General features: G+C 41.9%; 1 protein-coding gene across 1 annotated transcript in view; it reads left to right on the plus strand.

Annotated features, from left to right (window-relative positions):
* Window positions 1–20369, plus strand: part of cacna2d2a (calcium channel, voltage-dependent, alpha 2/delta subunit 2a) — a gene marked incomplete at its 5' end in the record, with an annotated part of 142254 nt that overhangs the window by 73981 nt on the left and 47904 nt on the right. The window contains 2 exons of the mRNA XM_080025334.1: window positions 12116–12160; window positions 16891–17029. Coding sequence (XP_079881460.1) covers window positions 12116–12160; window positions 16891–17029 — 184 coding nt within the window. The remainder of the gene's footprint in view (window positions 1–12115; window positions 12161–16890; window positions 17030–20369) is intronic.

Below are 20369 nucleotides of genomic sequence, written 5' to 3' on the forward strand. Positions count from 1 at the left end.
CTTCCCCTTTTTTTCTTCACTCTCACAGCTTAATTTTTGCCACAGCTATTTGCAACAAAAACTACATTTTTACTAAATGAACATTTCTGCTTGATTTTCAAACACATGTTTTTATACCAACAATTATCGGTGTCGTCAATCAGTTGTTTAACCACTCAATTCCCATCGTATGCTGCTGGCTACAGATGATGACCACTGGCACTTAGCTGAAAGAGGGTTGACACCAAGTGCAACACATTGGAACAGAGACACGAGAGATTGGATGAAAGGAAAGGACGGAGATTGTGGAGATCGGAGGAAGACATGTACTTTCCATCAGATTGTGATGTGGCAGCTGCTGTACGTTTGAAATGCATTAGTGCTAATAGCTGTGCCATTAGAGAGAGAGAGAGAGAGAGAGAGAGAGAGAGAGAGAGGCACTCTGTTGATGGGTTGCCATCATGATGAATCCAGGGAGAGAGGGGGTGACAGAGAGAGGCACAGAGGGAGTTAGAGAGAGAGAGAGAGAGAGAGAGAGAGAGAGAGAGAGAGAGAGGTGTAAGTGAGAAAGCAAGTGAGTGAGAGGGAAGAAGGTAAAAGAGACGGAGAAAAGGGGAAACGGAGATGGAGATGGAGCCATCTTCCAGGCCATTTGCTGCAATCATCACTCTCTAATCAATCAAGCCTTTCATCATAGGAAAACACAGTCTATTCTTCTCTCTCTCTATTTCTTCATCTCCACTCAGCCACCCACTCTCGTACATAACACAACAGTATTTGTCTGACCTCTTTCTTGCCCCTCATACATGTATTTTCATCTTTGTCATACCTACAAATATTATTCCCCCAGTCCATAGCTTTTACCGTTTTCGAACATCTTTTTGACGATGATTTGAATTAATGTAAATGTACCTGTACATTGTAAAAAAGAATCAATGACAGCAACATTTAGGCTGTATGTCAGCCACATTCACAGCCCTGAAGTCATGATAGGTCCCCCGTCAGAGAAAGAACAGGACCTTGCGTGTTAGGGGGCACTATACTAGCTAGAGTTGCAAGGGTTTGTTCACTTGACCAAGTTTGGCTCCTTTCATAATGCCTCTATTTGAGATAATTGGCCCTTCAGAGTAAATGACTGAGAATCATTGTGGCGACTCTCAGCCCAGCCCCTCGAAGCTACGGGCTCCATTAGCCACAGAATACATTAGTCTGCCTTGAGGGCTGCCTTTGACAGGTTCATATTTAGATTCTGGTCAAATAGACAGAGATGGCAGGACACCTCACTGTGGCTTTGTTATATTTCCCCTCTCACTCTCATAATTGTTACTTTACTGTGTTATGGCATCTCTTTGTTTCCACCACTCACTGGATAAACTTAAATTGACCATTTGTCAAAGGGTAGGAATTTTAGTAGGCTACTTGCTTTTCAAACTGAATTTTGAAATTTGTCGTCATAGAGTCATCAGTTAAGATGAACCAATAGGAAAATATGATAGAGTCATAATTGGCTTGTGTTATTGTATTGTGTGTGTGTGTGTGTGTGTGTGTGTGTGTGTGTGTGTGTGTGTGTGTGTGTGTGGTAGTGAGGAAGGTGGTTATATACACAGGATTTCCACAGCGGAGGCCAGAGAGGGAGAGGTTGGAATATAGCAATGTGAGCCCCTTTTTACATGCACAGTGCTCATTTTCTACCACTGATAAGCCTAGCCACATATCACAAATAAAACTGCATCTATTTTCATTGTGAACACTTTTGTCCCCCTCCCTATGGGCTGTACAGAGACTTGTGTGCTTGCAGCCTGCCGAGCACGTAATGGAACTCATAAACAGTGTTATCACTGAATCCTGAGCCATGGAACAGACTTCCATCTGCTCACCACTGGAAGGGAAATAAATGAGGAGGGGGTTATGTGGAGAGAAATTCCTACACAGCATATACAATTTAGCAGAGCCACCCCTCTATCAAATGTATCTGATGGTGGGGGTGCCTCAATGGAAACTTTACCTATACTCACTACTAAGATGCCTCTGTAACGGATGGTTACACACACCAGAATAGAGAAAGCTTGGAGCGTGTTTGTGTGTTTGTGTGTGTGTGTGTGTGTGTGTGTGTGTGTGTGTGTCTGCGTGCGTGCGTGCGGTTCAAGCTGAATTTGATCAATTGATCAATTAGAATGATGTAAATTCAGACGTCACCTTAAACTCCCATTTTGACTGCAGCTTCTCCCTCCTCCTGAGCTCTCCTATCCTGGTGCCTCCCCTCACTTCCTATTCCTCTTCTAGTAGCTTTGATAAGGCTTTTTTCGGTTGCTGTGGTGACCCGGCGGTTTGGTAATTCCAGCTTCTTGATTGCAGACCCATGTAATTTGTTTAAGTGGAGCTCTCCAAGGTAGAAATGTTCTTTTCTCTCCTCTATTTTTCTCTCCGGATCCGACTCCTTTCTATTTCCTATCTGTGGCTTTTTCCCCCGCCACGTCTCCCTGCTAATATTTCTCTGCTGCTTGTAGAGAGACCTCTTGAAAAGTCATGCAGTTCTCCACTCGGGTAGGGCTAAGAAGTCTTAGATGACTCAGAATGGGAGTATAGCGCTGAAGTACGGGAACATCTAATGAGACACACTAAGATAAAAAATTATAAAATAAAAAAAACTAGAGGGAGAAAAGTTCAGGTGTGTCAGAAAGCCCTCAGTCGGTATGAGTTTAGCCAACTGTGATGCAGCGTGCTAGCCCCGGGGGGGGGGGGGGGTTGAGAAAGTGGCCCCATGTCTAAATCCCCCTGATCGATTCCCCCTGCCTCACAGGAGATGGGAATCAATAGTCAGAGAAATCCAGCGTGCCGCGCTGCAGACCTTAAATTTTCCCATTTCAACACATGGCCAACACCCATGAAATGTTATTTAAAGACCCTGCTGGTCAGAGTAGGGTCACTTTTTAAAAATGTACTTATGGCAAGCAATCAAGACATAATTTTTGTGCGCGTGTGTGTGTTAGTTATATTCTTCTCACTTTTAATGTTTAGATCATTAGGTCATGAATTGCTTTGTTATTGACAGAAAATTAAGGGACAACAGTTATTAGAATCCTTTTACACTTTTAATAGGATGTTTTGTATGGATTGATTCATTGCAATTTGAATACCATTGGCTTTTAGGCCATTGGTTGTACAAAAGAAGCAGTTTTTAAATATCATCTTGTGCTCACAAAAAATTGCCTCAACTTATATTGTCAAAGCTAGTCCCAATTGAAAAGCTAAACATGTTAAGCTCAATGCTTCCTTGTTCTACTGTCCTCCAAGGTGTCCAGGGAAGGGATGCATCTGAGTGGCCTGGTTGTGGTTTTGCGAGTGCATGGTGGCAGACTGGTTATTTTGTAGCAGAGGAGAGATGTCTGGGTTTTAGTGTTTGTGTATTCTGTCCCCTCTGTCCTTGGTGTATGTCTGCGTATGTCTTAAAGCAGGCTTCCTTTTGTCATTTGAATGTTCAAATTATTGTGAAGGACAGCAAGGCATCTGATGGAAATGATTACGGGGTCCAAAATAACAGGTTTCCCTCGGTCGATGCTGATTGTTGATTGGCCACTCTCAGTCAGCCTGCAAAGAGGGGTGGGTGGTGACTTCTCGTTACTCTACGGACTAGCAGTGGCTGAAAAAGCTGTATTCAACCCCTTCAGGGAAACTTGGAACCTGGAAACATTTTGTTCAGATAAGTGGTGCTCCGGTGTCAAACCAAGCTGCAGTGTGATTGGACGGTGTGGTCCAGGCTGAGTGCCTGATCGTTTGCGATTGGTCACCCCGGCTACATATGCAGCGAAAACGTTAGACCTGGATAATTGCATTTTGCTTTATCAAATCCCTCTGGACCTCAACGATAGCATTGCTATTGCCATGGCCTGTTTATCTTATTTGTCTTTATTTGGTATTACAACAGCTCTTTCCTGCTTCTCATCTGATCATCAGATTGGGGGGGCTTGTTTGGGAGGTGTTGGCATGCGTGTGTCATGTTGGATAGGCTTTTTATCTGGCACTGTGTCCATGCAGTGGGGCGATGCTATCAGCATTAAAACCTGCTCCTCAATAGAGCCCTGTCAGCCAACAATGGCGAGCAACATTAGCCAGAGTGCAGCAGGACAAAGCCTTCTTTCCTTATCGCAGGGTGGGAATATTCACAGACTGATTTAACTGCTTTTACCAAGAGGAAGTGTCAGGCTCTGAAAGGAAGAGACAGCCCAGTGGAGATGGCAGAGAAAGAGGGAGAGAGAGAAAGAGAAAGAGAAAGGAGGGAGGGAGGGAGGACAGGAAGAGAAATAGGGTTCTGTGACCTGCGGGATGTTTACAAAGAAAGATTTAAAGAGCAGAAATTGCAGATTCATGGGGGGAAATTGGGGGCATGAAATATAACCATGGCATACGTAACCTTAATATTTTTCAAATTATGTATTTCTTAATTTCTCAATCATCAAAACTTCTCTCTTCCTCATTTGTTCCCCCCCTCCTAACTACTATCTCATGGGTTGCTGCCCATCTCTGTGAGAGCCTTTGAAGTGAGTGAGCGGTTGGAGTGAGGCATGCTGCCTCGTCTGAAGAGGGGGCAAGACATTGATGAGATGTGCACGGAGAATGTCATTCACTTTGCTGAATTTGCACTGTGTATGGGAGCTTTAATCTGGGGGCACATTTGTTTATTGGCATACAAATGAACATCTGCATGGAGCTATGCTTGGACGCCATGGTCTCAGCAGCTCCCTAATCGCTTAAAAGCCTGGAGATGCATAGCGTGCCAATGAGGGAGTGAGAGAGAGAGGGAGGCAGCCGCGCCCAAGGCCCTCCGTCATGCACTCCTTTATCTGAGTTTCACTCTAGCTCAATAGCTCTGTCTCTCTCTCTCTCTCTCTCTCTCTCTCTCTCTCTCTCTCTCTCTCTCTCTCTCTCTCTCTCTCTCTCTCTCTGTCTCTCTTTCTCTCCGTCTCCCAGGCCAACAGTTTAATTTCCAGTTTGCAAGTTGACTCTTTTTATTGACTTGACATTATAAAGAGGCTTTTGGGCGACCTTCGGTGGTTAAGATAACAGCCATATTTTTCAGACCAGACACCTCATACAACATGCCTGCATTTATTGGTAAAGGGACATGACTTGGCACAAAATGGCTTCTTCCAGGATAGACAGGCGCTTGGCAAATAACTTTTTTAATCATAGAATAAAAAGCAGTGCCTCCCAAAAATCGACTACATTGACTTATGTCCCGAGATGCTCTTGAAATAAAGAACCATAACCTTACATCTATATTTAAAAATCTTTGGGATATAATGAGAGGTTTAATTATTTCTGAGTTTGCCATATGACTTTGTCTACATTGAGTGTTTATTCAACTTTACTGTTATCTTAGAGGCTGAATATTGTCTATGTCTTCACCATCAGGAGTGAACCACACCTGCATTGAAGCAATGTGCCTGCAGCCGGTAAATGATATGATTTAACATTCCCTGGATCAAAAAAGCTACAACAAAGAACATGAATTAATATTTTATCCGCATGCAACCCCTGCTTTTCAAGATCAAAGTGGACAAAGGGCTCTTAGATCTCTGACAAATTTGTACATGTCTATGATTAATTGTCATCTGATTGAAAAGCATATTTCATGAAACCTGCCGGACGAATAAATGAGCTGAACAAATGTGTTTCAGACGTTGTATTTTGGATTTCATTTTAAAATGTACTTCTACCACAAGTACTCTTGTGTGCTTGCGTTATATTTTTCGTTCTCCAGATTTTCGGACTTAAAATACGTAAATTTCAATGCACCTGCGTGTCCGGCGTGCACTGGTGTTAAGTATACAAGTATGTGCTTAGCCTGGTCGATTGCAATCCCCCATCTTAGGTCTCAGTGGCCTATGTGGCCTAGTGTTTATCTTGTTCCAATGTCTTGAGTTTAATGCCGTTTGACACCCAGAAATGGGATATAATATTGCTGTGAAAATAGAGAGACAGGGGGACGAGATAGGTAGAGACAAGAGGACAGATTGTAGTGGTGGAGATAATGAAATTAGTTAGAATTTATAGCTCTATAACAGGTTTGGTTCAAACTTTTCATAAGCAGTTCTTCTCCTCAGACGAATCAAATTGTTTAGTATCTCTCTCTTTATTCTGGTTGTTTTTTCATACTAAGTGAACGGTGTGTGTGTGTGTGCCTGTACGTGTATGTAAGTATCGCTGTGTACCTTATGGCCTAATGTGTGTGGGTTAATGAAGAGCAGTAAATGAAATCCTTTATTGTGTTTGATATAATGTCAGCTTCCATTAGGGAAACTGGTGCCACGAATGATTGTAGACTATCAGGGCCAGGAAAGGGGTTGGTGTGTGTGTTGGTGTGCGTGTGTGTGTGTGTGTGTGTGTGTTGGTGTGCGTGCATGCATGTTTGTGTGTGTGTGTGTGTGTGTGTGTGTGTGTGTGTGTGTGTGTGTGTGTGTTTGTTTGTGTAAGACAGTGTGTGTGTGCGCCTTTCTGCATGCTTGTGTGCACACCCCAGGGCACGGCGGAGGCACAGAGTGTGTTCTGTAATTATAAAATCATTAGCAGGTGTCCAGAGGAGATATGAATATGACTGTAATCTGTCTCCACCCATGATGGAGCGCTTGTCTCACACTCAAATGTCAACCTGTCTCAGCCAGCCCATTAAGAGAGCTCACCAAAATCAAAATTCAAAAGATTCAGTCCCAGCGATCACACTCAGTCATTACATGTACCCCCAACATATGACAACCTCTATGTGTATACCAGCCATTTTTCAACTGCATATTGTTGCCCTATGCTTTACCGGACCAAATCATTTGTCAGGGTCCTCTTCACATATTTGAGCTTCAAAGGCACCTACCTTTGCTCTTTTACTTCAAAGGACGTCTTGAAGTTAAAATGTGTAACTACATGCAATACATGGCATTCAAATGACAGGGCGGTCGCCAATGACAAAAAAATGCAGCAGAAGAACAAGAACCACCTCACAGTCAGACAGACAGACAGACAGACAGACAGACAGATGGGCGTACATACAAGCAGGCAGGCATGTATCTGGCCAGACATTTTTTTTAAACAAGCAGACATTGTGGCCCTGGCCCAGGAGACAAAGTCACATTGTAATCTAGAGCAGAGGGGGCGGTTTCTATAGCAACAGTAGGCAACTAACCTACGCGCCGCTGCTTTTTCTGAAATTGGGGGAGAGGAGACTGGTATTGCGGATAGAGAGATTGGGAAAGATGAAGATAAGGCAGGGCAGGGTGGAGGAAGAGGAGGAGATATGGGGCAGAGGGAGGAGAGAGAGGAAGCTGATCCAGATAAGGGCGAGGAGAGGGGAAGGAGATGAGAGGCGGAAGATTGATGTATAAGGGAGGGGCGGGAGATCATCACCTGACCTCAGTGTTTGTCTCCAGTTTGGAATTTGTTGGTCCACTCAACATGATAGATTTAATTTACTGATAGCACTTTGTGTCAGTGGGACTTTCTCACTTGCCGTCTGGCCTTGTACGTGCACTTTCAGTCTACACATGCTATATGAGTGTCTGTAGGCATGTGATTATTTTATAATCAAATTGGAGACGCATAAGGAATGCAGATGCCTCAACACAGGTGCACTACACGGTAAAGTAAAGCAATTAACAACATGTTGGGGGCTTATAAGGCAGGAGCTGCAGTCACAAAGACACCTCAACTAGCTAGTGTTTCAATAGAAACCATGACTAAAGTGACATTTGCATTAGGATAATATTCTCCACAAGTGCAGTAAGTAGATGTGTGGAACAGGCCTCAATGCTTGACCCCTATAGTAAGAGGATCCAGGAGTTCCTTACTAAGATACATTATGTTGGTTTTTCCTTCAATTCGTCACCCATCTATACTGTATGTGTCTGTGTGTACTAGCAGGATGCACAGGTCTAATTGCTGGCTTGGTGTTGTATCAGATGTGTGTTTAACTTAGCCCTGAGAACCATAGAGACCTATGACCAGCTGCAGCAGATGGCTACCCCGGGGCCTGCTCAGTGGGTCACGGTGGCATAGGACTGGTCCACATCAAGCCATTTCTCTGTCTGCGCCTGTGTGTGTGTGTGTGTGTGTGTGTGTGTGTGTGTGTGTGTGTGTGTGTGTGTGTGTGTGTGTGTGTGTGTGTGTGTGTGTGTGTGTGTGTGTGTGTGTGTGTGTGTGTGTGTGTGTGTGTGTGTGTGTGTGTGTGTGTGTGTGTGTGTGTGTGTGTATGTATGTGTTTGAGGCAGAGGTTGTTGCTTTCATGAGTAGGATAAGTGTTAACTGTTAAGTGTTCGGTTTTATTTCCATCACATTGCAAAGGGCAAACAACTTTAGACAATTCTAATCCAATTCATAGGTTACTGGTATTATTATGTGACTTAAAGCGGTAATGTTTACAAAAACATTTATATTTTTTTCTCAGTTGTACTTGGGTATTACTATTTCCCAATAATTGCTGGCACATACTGTGCTTAAATAAGCAATGTTATATCTGCTTACTAATATGAGTATATGCCATAACCCATGTATTTAATGTTTATATATTGTTTGTAATTGTCTAATAGGAGCTTAGTTGTGTACCACAACACTTTTTTACCAGTGCTATTGATACTTTAGGCCTACTAGGTGAATACTGCATTGTGCAGGTTAAGCACGAGTAACTGATATGTGCGGTCAGTGTAAACAATAGGGTAAATACAGCTGTCCAGCTGTGCAAACAGACATGACAGCGATGAGAGATAGATGACAAATAAAAGGAAAAACCAACACAAAATGTCTTAGAAAGGCTAAGGGCACCACTAGCCTATAGAACCGCTTCAGTGCTCCTTTCCTTAGTATGTACCAGGCTGTTGTACTGGTGGGTTGAACACACTTTTCTTTTAAAATATATTTTCATGGTGTTATGAGTGTTGTCGAACATTCCTGTTCAGAAACCTTACATAGGTGTTCAACTGGGTTCACCGCATGTCCTGACTTCAAAGGTATATGCTTTTTTCCATGCTCATCAAACCATCAATCCTTGTGCCATGTATGGACTACTCTGTTTCCCGTTTGTATGTTTCTCCCATCAATTATTCAGGTTTTTGTCTTTGATTTATCACCTCTCTGTATACTATTTACAATAAAGAACAGTAATGATGGATAGGTAAAAAAAACAGTGCAGTGATGTGTAAGCAAAGCAGGCACATTGTCGGACCTATCACTACAATCTTTCTTCAGTAATGTGTTTTTTTAAGGGAATTGCAGGGCGTTGTCCCTTGTGTGGGAGCCACCAGGCGTCTTTTCATGTGAAGCTATCTGTTTTTTTAAACAGCACAGTGTAGTTTACAGGTGAAGGCATAGAACTGAAATATTAAAGGTCAAAGAATCAAATGAGAAATATAACAAAACCAGTAAAAGAAAAAATTACTTTTAAACCATAACTACAAATGTATAAATTTGTGCTGTCAGACGATTAAAATATTTAATCGCGATTAATCGCATTAATGCCATAGTTAACTTTAATTATTAATTAATTAATCGCATATTTGTATCTATTCTAGCCTAAATGTCCCTTGATTTCTTTTTGTCCCATTATTTTTTCTCGTTTTAATGCTCTTATCACACCCATTCTCTACACCCTTGTAATTCAATGTAGCCTATGTTTTCTAAAATATCATAGTTTCCAATTCAGTGCAAATAGTCCAAAATGTAGATCCCCCCCCCCCCACCCCAACCCTAGAACAACCTACATAAACATAATTGGAACTTCCTGTTTTTATTGAAAAACAAACTATAAAACAACATAGAAAACAAATCAGTATTAAGGCTAAATTAAACTGGTTGTTGTAAGCCTAAATGTTTTGGGAGTCGTTCATCCACGGCATATTTCAGACTATGTGTGGAGTGGGCAATATTCAGTTTGAATTGACAGTAACTAAACTGCGAGCTACATGTATAGTTTGTGGTGTTGTAGTTTTGCTACCGCATGTGAAAAAACTACAACGTTTGCTAGGCCAAAAAGAGCGTTAATCTTGCGATAAAAAAATATGCACACTTAAAATGGGTTTGCGTTAACGCCGTTGATAACGCGTTTAACTGACAGCACTAGTATAAATGTATCCCATATAGCCATCCAACCACCCATAAACAAGGACAATACTGCATGTAATGGTATCAGGAGATACGGTGTATATACAGTATATCGTTTTTAAATGAACAGGTACATTTCTTTCACACATAACATCAGACAGTCCACTTACAAGATGACTTTTTATTGTCAACCCACTTGAGATGAAAGAGGTGTTTTTTTCTTTTGAGTTTGAATGTATTCTTATCTTAAGCCATATAGGAGGAACACAGGAAGGCTGCCTTGAATAATGAGTTGGTAGGCCGCAGTAGTGAGAGTAAACTCTTTAGAAGTGAGGGACCAGTCTAAGCAGGACTGGGCCCCAGATCAATCCTGTTGGCAGACATAACAACACTGTTGCACAGCCACTGCCTCTCTCTCTCTGTCACACACACACACACACACACACACACACACACACACACACACACACTTTCTCTTCTCTCTCTGCAGAGGCACAAGCTATTTTTAGCCCTGGCAGCTCATTCCCCACTGCACCCATGACCACCAGCACTCATCTCTCTCCTCCATCCCGTCATATGGGCCTGACCTCAGCTTCCATCCTAACCCTCCAACTTAACCCAATGTGCTCCCTGTACCATCCACTCTGATCCCTCCACTCAGCTCCTTTCCTTCCCTCCTCAAACACTCCTGATCCCTCTGACAGAAGTGCAGGAGCAGAGGGAGTGCTGGTTAGGTGAGGAGATGTGTCAGGGGCAGATTCTGCTACTTTTCTATCTTGTCCACGCTCATTAACCAAAGACACAAGTGGCACCCAGGCTGGCCCGTCCCATGTTTGGTGTCAGTGTGAGTTTTGATCATACCAGGTTTCTTTGGTGAGGACTGAGCTGAGCTGATGACTAAGTCTCTGATGATTAGCACTGAAGGCCAGCCAAGGCACCGGTCCTGATGTGGGGAGAGGCTTTCAAGCCGAAGGGAGCCTAGAGAAAAGATTAGGGCTGGCATGAGAAAGAGAATACTTTTGCAAACAGGTGTGTGTGTGTGTGTGTGTGTGTGTGTGTGTGTGTGTGTGTTCCTGTACCAAATAAACAAAGGCAGTGAGCGTGTGTATGTGTGTGAGAGACAGCAGGAGAAATAGCAGTGAAGAAAGCGGGGAGGAGACAAACAAAAGGTGAAAGAAAATAAGCCGGACCGAGTAAATGGTGTGTAAGACTCAATGTACCTGTACTGTGTAGAGTATCTCTTACTCTGTCAGCCGACCGCGGCCCTCCTCAGAGCATGACCAGGGCTCCTCCAGTGAGGGCGAGTCAGTCACTGTGGTGCCCTTGAGAGGGCGTCCTCAGCCAGCCTACTCATGGTAATGATGCAGGCCCCCCAACCACTGCCGCATGCAGCCCCAGCCGCCCTACCGCCTGCCTCCACTGGAGATAAGGAGGGCAGTTCAGAGGAGAGGAGGATGGTTGGGGTCTAACTGCCTGGTGAGAGGCTGCATCTGCTGGTGACCGGTAGCTTTAGTCCGTAATCGTAATCAGAGCAAAATAATGTAACACAATTCCATACCTTTACATTATTTTCCTTTTTCCGTATTTTTTTCTGAGCTGCTTGTGTAGACTGAAAAAACACAACTCCGCGAGAGAGTACACTTTTTTTTCTTCTCTCAATGCAAACCGCTTCACTCCATGTCACTTCTGTGCTCATACAACAGCGCTACGCAGACTTCCAGTTTTGAAAATGCTCCCACGGTGTTTTTAAACCTCAAGTTTCGAACGTGTGCCACATCGCATAGCATCTTATTAGAAAAAAAGCATTTCCCAGACACATTACATCCTTTGATATCTCTACAGCATATCTCTACACGCCTTCTCATGACTGTCATTTCCACATCACACTACTGCTCCTGTGTTCTGTGATGCTGATTATATTCTCATGCTGAACGGTGTGATGGAATATAAACATGACTCTCTCTAGCTCGCCCCCTTCGCGAGCAGTCGGGGCTGATATAGACGCTGCTATATCTTCTGTCATCACCTGTCTTTTTCACTTTTCTTTTCTGCACAGGAGAGTGCCATTTCATACTACGATTCCAAAGCGGATTCAGACTATGTGAGTACAGTACAGCTTGCTTTCCCCCCCTCCTCCCCCGTTGCCTGCTTCCACTTCCCATCCCCGGCCAACCCTTCCCTGCACCCCCCCCCCACCCCACCCCTTCCCCCCCCCCCCACACACACACACTGTGTTGATGCCAGCCCCCTCCGGTGTCACAGGCCCCCGGGCTGTCTGTGTGTGTTAGTGAGGTGACACTGCTTTACGGTGAGTTGGTGTGACAGAGCAGGGCCAAGCCGAGGTGCATGTGACAGTGACTTCAGCTGTCCTCCCCCAGTCTGATACCAAGAGTCCCCCCCCCCCCCTCCCCATCCTCCCCGCAGACCCTCACTGTGACTCGACTGCAGACCTGAACTGTGCAGTTGTAACACTGTTTCCTCAACAACAACAACTAAAAACGCAAGTCACTGCAGTTTGGTCTCATCACACCACCACTGTGGCTGCAGCACGCAGTTCCGTACGATAGGTCCCCCTCCAAGCCCGTTCCCCGCTGATTGATTAAGTTTCGAGGAAGGAGTGCAAAAAAAATGAAAAAAAATAACCTAGTTCACCAAAGCACAAAAAGATGAAATGGAATAGAGAGTGAGATAGAAAGGGGAAGACACTATAAGAGCGGGAAGCGGAGGAGCAATAAATCATGGTGTGATTTTCTTTTTGTGCACGCCACTCCTGTGATTAATGACACAGAGCTTTAGGGCCTGTCAGCACATCTAATTGGAGAACATCAGTCATCATTAACACGGCACACTAAGGCCATCCCAGTGACACACCCCCTGACCCCCACTTGGCCAACCCAACACCACCCAAAGACAGCGGCAGAGGTCACACAGAGGTCTTCTTACCTCATCCCTGCAACCCCAGCAGTCACCCACCAGTGCTGCTCTAACTGAGTCGTGATTCCTGCCACCATGACCCCTTTCAATTAAGGCTCTCCCGCTGGAGAGATTAGAGCTACTATATGATAAGAATTCCGTTTTAAGAAAGGTAAGTGATTGGCTGGCTCTCTTATCCAACCCTTGTCTCCTTTGTTCCCTATCCTGTACTCAATACCCTGGTCTTTTCTTCTTCCTCTTGTCACTTTACCCTTAATATAAAAGTGCAATGTATTAATTCATTTTAGATGACAACTGTACATGAGCAAAAAGCAGGTCTAATCTAAGAGCATTTTAGTTGAACTACCTGCCCCTGCCTCCTTTTGTTTTCTGCATTAAACACACATAGGAATGTCCGTTAAAGAGAGCCGTCTTTTCTGGAGTGTCCTGTTATCTGTATGGGTTATTGGCCCTTGGTTAAAAGTGCATGTGTTTCTGCAAAAACAGACAAGCCCCCCACACGCCTCTTCCCCAATAGATGATTATAACGTATGCTTCATTAGAGAACAGATAAAGCGTCCTGGATGAAAAAACAAATCTTCCTTGGCCTGCCATCTCGCTTTTACCAATACTCCCTTGCAAAAGAGTCTTCGGTCTCAATGGGATTTACCTGTATAAATAAAGGTTAAAAAAAAAAAAAAAAAATACTGCTGGTAGAAAAATATTGTAAATCGAAAGTGATTTACTTTGAGGCCAACCATCGAGTATATACTTATTCTGATTACTCCAATCAAAATTGAAAAGATTTAAAATATATCAAAGCAACTATGTACTGAGTGTAGTGTTATACCTTAAGGTATTATTGTTTGTTCAAAGGGATTCATTTTCTGTCTAACTTTTTCCTGCTGTCTTAAATAAATACACACACACACACACACACACACACACACACACACACACACACACTGGGTCATAAGCAACATGCTTCAGGTTAGCCCTGGTTGGTTGAAGGCGGGAGTGAAAGAATCTTCAAAATGTCATCTTTGGCCTCTTCAACCTTTAATTAAACCTTGAGAACAGAGAGATGAAATTAACAAATTGGGTAATGAATCGAGGAAAACAGGTGGTGGATGGTTGAAGAAAATGAACCAATCAGTCTTTCCTGTGTGGATTTATTCAGCTCCTAATTAGACACTGCCTCGGTTAATTATGATTGGGCTCTTCTGTAGAAAAAAAAGAAGCTCCCTGCCCGACATCAAATTAATGTCAGACTGAGTGATAAACAAACACCTAAGCCTTCCAGTTAGCACTGTTGAAAAGCCAGCATCCATAATAGTATCAGGTTAACAATTGGATAAAGTCAACATGTGAAATCTGATTCCCTTTCAAATCTACTTCTCCACAGTTACTGAACCAAAGCTGAGGGTATTTGTTGATGATTTCATAAATAAATCAGTCAAAGCTTTGTAATGCCTGACACAGCTATATAAAAAAGGCACCACTGTTAGTTTTCAAATAGTCAACAGTACATGATTTTGGTGCATTTTAGTGCCTCTTATCTTTACAATTACTTTCAGAGTTGAGTGATTTTTTGTTATGATGCTAAAAGCCAATATAACTTGGAATCAGTCATTTCCTCTAGTGGCAGCCTTATGTTGTTCTGTCTCAATCGTTAGTTTGATTTTCTGAAACCTTTTTACTTTCCAGGTACAGCAGGAACCAAGTTGTATTTCTAATGCTTGTAACTGCTTGTTACAGATGTGATATTATGTTATACGTTGTAAGAACACATATAGTTGCCTTGACTCGGGTGCTAAAGGTGTAGACTAAAAAAAGCAAACAGTCTTTTTCTATCAGGGCCCTGGAATACTAATTAAAAACGAATTCAACGAGGTCATGTGACAAGGGACAAGGGACAAAGGATTCAAATTAGCACTTGCTACAATCCTGTATATTTACATGTAAATGTCTATTAATATGCAATGTCCCTTTAAATAAACTTAAACTTAAACTATGTTTAGCCAGCCTTAAGTAAGAATACAGCCCAATAGAACTATATATCAGCCAGTACTTACGTCACAACCTCATACTCATCCTGAGGAGCTGTCTGGTGATTAACATGCATTCCACGTTGAAATGCTTGTACCTTTAAAAAAAAAAAAAATTATTGCATTGTTTGTTTAAAATAAAAATGATGAAAATAAAATAAATTATTAAATGTTCTTATTCAAATCAAGAAAAATCTAAACCACTCTTTTTAAACATTTAATATGAAAAAGACAAACCATTTATAATCATTTTTAATCAAGGGATATATAATTGTTATTTAAGTGATCATTTATTTTTCGGATGTCAGCTCTGTCCACCCAATACACATTGATCCATCCTAACATATTTATTTCATGTCATATTCCATACTACGATGTTAGATAAGTTTGTAACAGATATATATATATATCAATGTGCTGGTCTTCGTCATAACACTGCACTGTTGCTTATGTTGACTTTCAATGGGACCTCAGCATAACTGTTCCCCCCTCTTGTCCCAACAACAGCTTGTAATTGCATTTTAATAGTCAATTAGAGTTGGTCCATCAATCAATTTCTGCCCAGGACATGGGGTTTCGATTTAATTTCTCCAAAAAAACAAATATTTTTACAATGTCAGATCTAATTAACCCATGTTGCTTTATTAAAAGGATGAGTGCGCACTGCATTTGTTGCAGTCAACGATGTATAGTGGGTTGAATACTGTTTCTTAGCACTTATGCATAAGGAATGATCAGAGATGTGAGTTTTGTTATACAAATATTCAATGAAGGACAGCTAATGAACAATGACTAATAAAGGAAGAACCATACACACACAATGCCAGACTTTGCTAAGGGCTACTTCTGTATGGATTGCAGCAAAGAACTTGGTTCACACACACACACACACACACACATAATTGGATTGTGTTTGTTTGACAAAGACTCAACGAGGAATAGACCTCCTAGATTTTAATTTCTGACTGTCGATCAGTCTTATGTGACCTGCACATTGAGCTGATTTTGAGGATGCGTCCGACAGACATTTAGTGAACATTAAAAGGATACGCAATGAAATCCGATCAAAACTCGGCTAATAAACTGAGCCGGAGAGTGGGGTTATATCTTGCTGCCATTTTTTGTCATATCCCACAATCATTTCCTCCTGTGGGAACAGGCACAGATTGAACTCCGTCGATAACTTATCAAGATTAAAAGCTTAAATGTCAGTTTTTCTTTTAATCTTCTGGCTTTCTTTGATATCTGACACTTTCATAATGCAATAGGTATGTCAGGCCTTTCTCGTCATGTTCAGTGGCCAGACGGACACGCTGTAAAATGGCCAAAAACTTATCAGAAATATTCAGTAACAGTTTTCTGTTTAAACAAACACTAGCAAGGCAGAAGAGACAGTCTGTTTAAATCAATTAAATATCCTATAATTTAAGTGGGTGGGAGACTAAGTGGTGTTGGTTGCTGGTTATTGTTGGGGTTAATTTGTATGGCACCTCATATGTCTGTGAGTTCCTGTGTTAGGTGTCTACTTACCTGTTGTTTTCTCGGCTGAGAGACAGAGAGTATAGAACCACCTACATCTAAAGGTCGACAAAATGCGGGACACATTTGTTTTTATTTCTGTGGAACATCCTCCAAATGCTTAGCGACTTTGTGTTTTAGTCGGAAAGAGAGTCTTCATACTGTATGTACCAGCGCCACAGATTGGTGCTTTAAAGCCGCAATATGGGAGGTGACAGAATGCGGTATTATATTCCCCTGTTTCTATTTGTATGCTCACTCCAATTGTGTGTGTGTGTGTGTGTGTGTGTGTGTGTGTGTGTGTGTGTGTGTGTGTGTGTGTGTGTGTGTGCACATGCATGTGTGTCTACAGACGGACGATGGAGAAGAGGAGATCCCGTTGGAGACCACAACGTCTTTGGAGCTGACTTTTGTGGACGATCCCAATTTCAAAAACAAGGTCAACTACTCCTCCAGTGCAGTGCAGATTCCTACAGACATATACAAAGGCTGTAAGTACACAAGAATACTTTTCTTTCTCAGTGTTAGGGTGGAAACGTGGTTGGACGAGTGGCACTGCTTTGGTTTCATTAAATTAGTCCGTTAAAACCCACAAACAAGTACGCGCATAAATTAACAATGGCTCTTAAATGCATAACATTAAAGGCCTAGTCAAACAGCAATTAGGGTCTCTTTAGCTTCCTTACTGTGACATAGTTTTGAGTGAAACAAAGTTAATTTGGTAAGCATAATTTCTAGAGGGATTTAATCACGGATTGTTCAAGGATTTGATTGGTTTGCTCAAAGTGGGCTTAACAAGCACAAGTTTCTGGACACAGTACCTATCTCACCTTTGCTTTCAGATAAAACAGCAGAGGAAACGGGGGAAATTAATGCAAAGAAGTGGTAATATGTTTTTTATGACTGTATGGGTCAACTACTAGTCTACACAAATTACAGTTGACCTATCTGTACACTCCAAAATGCAGGAATAAATGACTGTTTTACAAGAAGATGATATTTGGATTTTTAAATCTAAATACTGTACTTAATATATTAAGTTAACATACATTGGACACAACAATAATACAGGCTAAGAACTTCTGTTTGTTTGTTTTGTTTCACTGGTTCATTTCAAGTGTGCTTTGTATGTTGAGTAATCTAAAAAATGTGCTGACATTTATTGGGTATGTGAGCCCAACAGCATGCAACCTGTTAGAAGTATTTATATTGTTGGATTCTGAGCTGTTGGCTGTTTCCCTTATAAAGAAACGGTAATAGTATAATGAATTTCTGATATATAATGCATATTGAGAGCTTGTCGGCGCAGTCAGCAGTTTTTACCTGTATCATGCGCACACCAAGATGTCTCCTCTTTATTTTCATACAGGCCCCTGGGCCGTGGATAGATGCTAGTCTTATGTTTTAACGTGACCTCTCCCCCTCTCCTGTCGGTATGTTAGCTCAATCGTCCCTCCATTTAAATTCAGCCTGTACGTTAGCACAATAACATGATTTCAGATGACACACGGCCTTTCACACCAGATTTTTTGCGTGGGCATAGTGTCCTGCACCCGGCCCTTCCTGCCTGGCATCATGCTGCCCTGCGGACATGACATCCTCCTTAGTCTGCAGCTGCCAAAAGGACAAAAGGGGAACACATGTACCTTCCAGGACTCTGATTTCGCCTGGCATGTTCCCTCCTTTATCCACCTCTAATCTTTTGGACACTGTCTCTTTAAAAAAATCAAAAACCAGAGCATGTGCAGACAGACAGCCATTTCCACAGTTCAATTTTTCCTTTTTTTCTCTCTTTCTGTCTATAGCTCTTTGCTTCTTTGTCGAACTGGCACCTGTCTGTAACAATGCCCTCCAGCTGTGTCTCCAGACAAATCTTGTCAGAATTAGACACTCTTGGTTCAGGAGGAGATGTCAAAGGCCACCGCTAACTCACAATAGAGCAATCAGGCCTGCACATTGTTCCCAGAGCCATTTCGTGCCAGCTCTGGTTCCCCTTCTGAAGATAGGAGCAGGAGAATAAAGGCCTCTTGATTGAGCCTGGTGGAGACTAGAAGAGTAGGGTGGTACACTGCATGGAATTAGTTTTTTTCTTTTCTGCTCTGTGGGAAATGTTTACTATTGATGTTGTTCAGTTAGCTCCCATTGCGTGATCTGCTGTGCTGAGATTGCCAACTGATGATTTTGTGCCAACTCCATTATGAACATGTGTGCGGTGTTTCAGCCTCTGGTGATAAATAAGAAGTGTATAAACATATTGCTGCCCTACATTTACAGCTTTTCTTAAAAATCTCCCTGACCCAAATATATGTTAGAAACATTTTGAGATGTCGAATGTGGACAAAGCCACTGATTTTCCACATCAAAGTCTACATGCATAGTCGACTGCAGATAGATAGGTAGCCAGCTATAGATAGCTAGTCAGATAGATAGACAGAGAGATAGATAGATAGATAGATAGATAGATAGATAGATAGATAGATAGATAGATAGATAGATAGATAGATAGATAGATAGATAGATAGATAGATAGATAGATAGATAGATAGATAGATAGATAGATAGATAGATAGATAGATAGATAGATAGATAGATAGATAGATAGATAGATAGATGGATGGATGGAATAAAGATGCTTGATGTTAAAAAATAGCTTTAATGTAGTAAGGTTCTTTGCTGTTGTAGCTTAGCTTTCTACTTTTCTCTGGGTAGTAGCTTCAGTGTCGTGAAGCTTCAATTAATGCAGAGTAACACTTTTAGCTGGCTCATTACACTGTAAAAGTAGCTTGCCCAAAACTATGTGCTGTGTTTTGGAGCCTGCAGCCGAGGATGTCTGAGGAAAACTAGCGTGGGCAGTTTATTGTCCTCTGGGTCTGGTGAGGTCTGGATCTACAGTATCAGTGAGTTTACGGTTAGTATGAAACCAGAGTGCTTGGGGGGAGTATAGAGCTCGTTCCTCATGAGGGGGGGGGGAGGTAATGTACAACAGTTGTTTTCAGCTGTTCTTTATTTGCACTCCTGCTCTGTGTTGTTTGGAGTAGCTTGCGTTGATTTGTACTCATGTCAATGCATTGGATAGACTAGAGCCTGTTTTTTCAGAAAATGGCGCCAGTTAATGGCAGTCACAACAACAAAATAGGTGCCCTTGGAGATTGACTGAAAGAGAAGGAACAGATGCATGAAAATATAGACAGGAAAGGGGTGAGATGAGAGGAAAGGAGAAGAGAAACTTAAAAAACTCTAAAAAACCATTTAGAGTAAAATAAATAAAAAATAAAAACATTTATTGTGATCCTTTCACCAGCTAAATGAGGCAGTATGTGTGTAGAGGTTTAAATAATGTGAGCATGAGATCTTGCAGTGGCTTACTCAACTCTATTGTTAGCAAGAAGTTGCTTTCCACAGGCAGTGTCTGTAGCTAGCCCAGCTATGCAGGTCAACAAAATCCACTCTGACAACGTTTTTTGTTGTGAAGAAAAATATAAAAAATCGCCAGGTTTATTCCACAGGATTACAAAACACAGTGGCTAGCTAACACACTTGTAGCAACTAATTACTAAAAGGCAGGTAAGAAAACCGTTTGCTTATCCTGCTCTCAAGCTCTGACTGCCTGCTCACATATCCACAGGGCAAAACACACACCCACAAGCGTTCTTAAAGGGGAAGTACACATTTTACCAATATATACTGAATCACGTAAAACATGAATACCAATATGCTTTTAACATTTTTAACCACTATATAAACTTGTAAATGAAATTATTAATCATTAAATCCTGTATACTTGTATATTATTGAATTATGCATCTTCTTAACACCTTTTAATCATATGAA

This window comes from Ammodytes marinus (genome assembly GCF_949987685.1).
Source record: "Ammodytes marinus genome assembly, chromosome: 4".
NCBI lineage: Eukaryota > Metazoa > Chordata > Actinopteri > Uranoscopiformes > Ammodytidae > Ammodytes > Ammodytes marinus.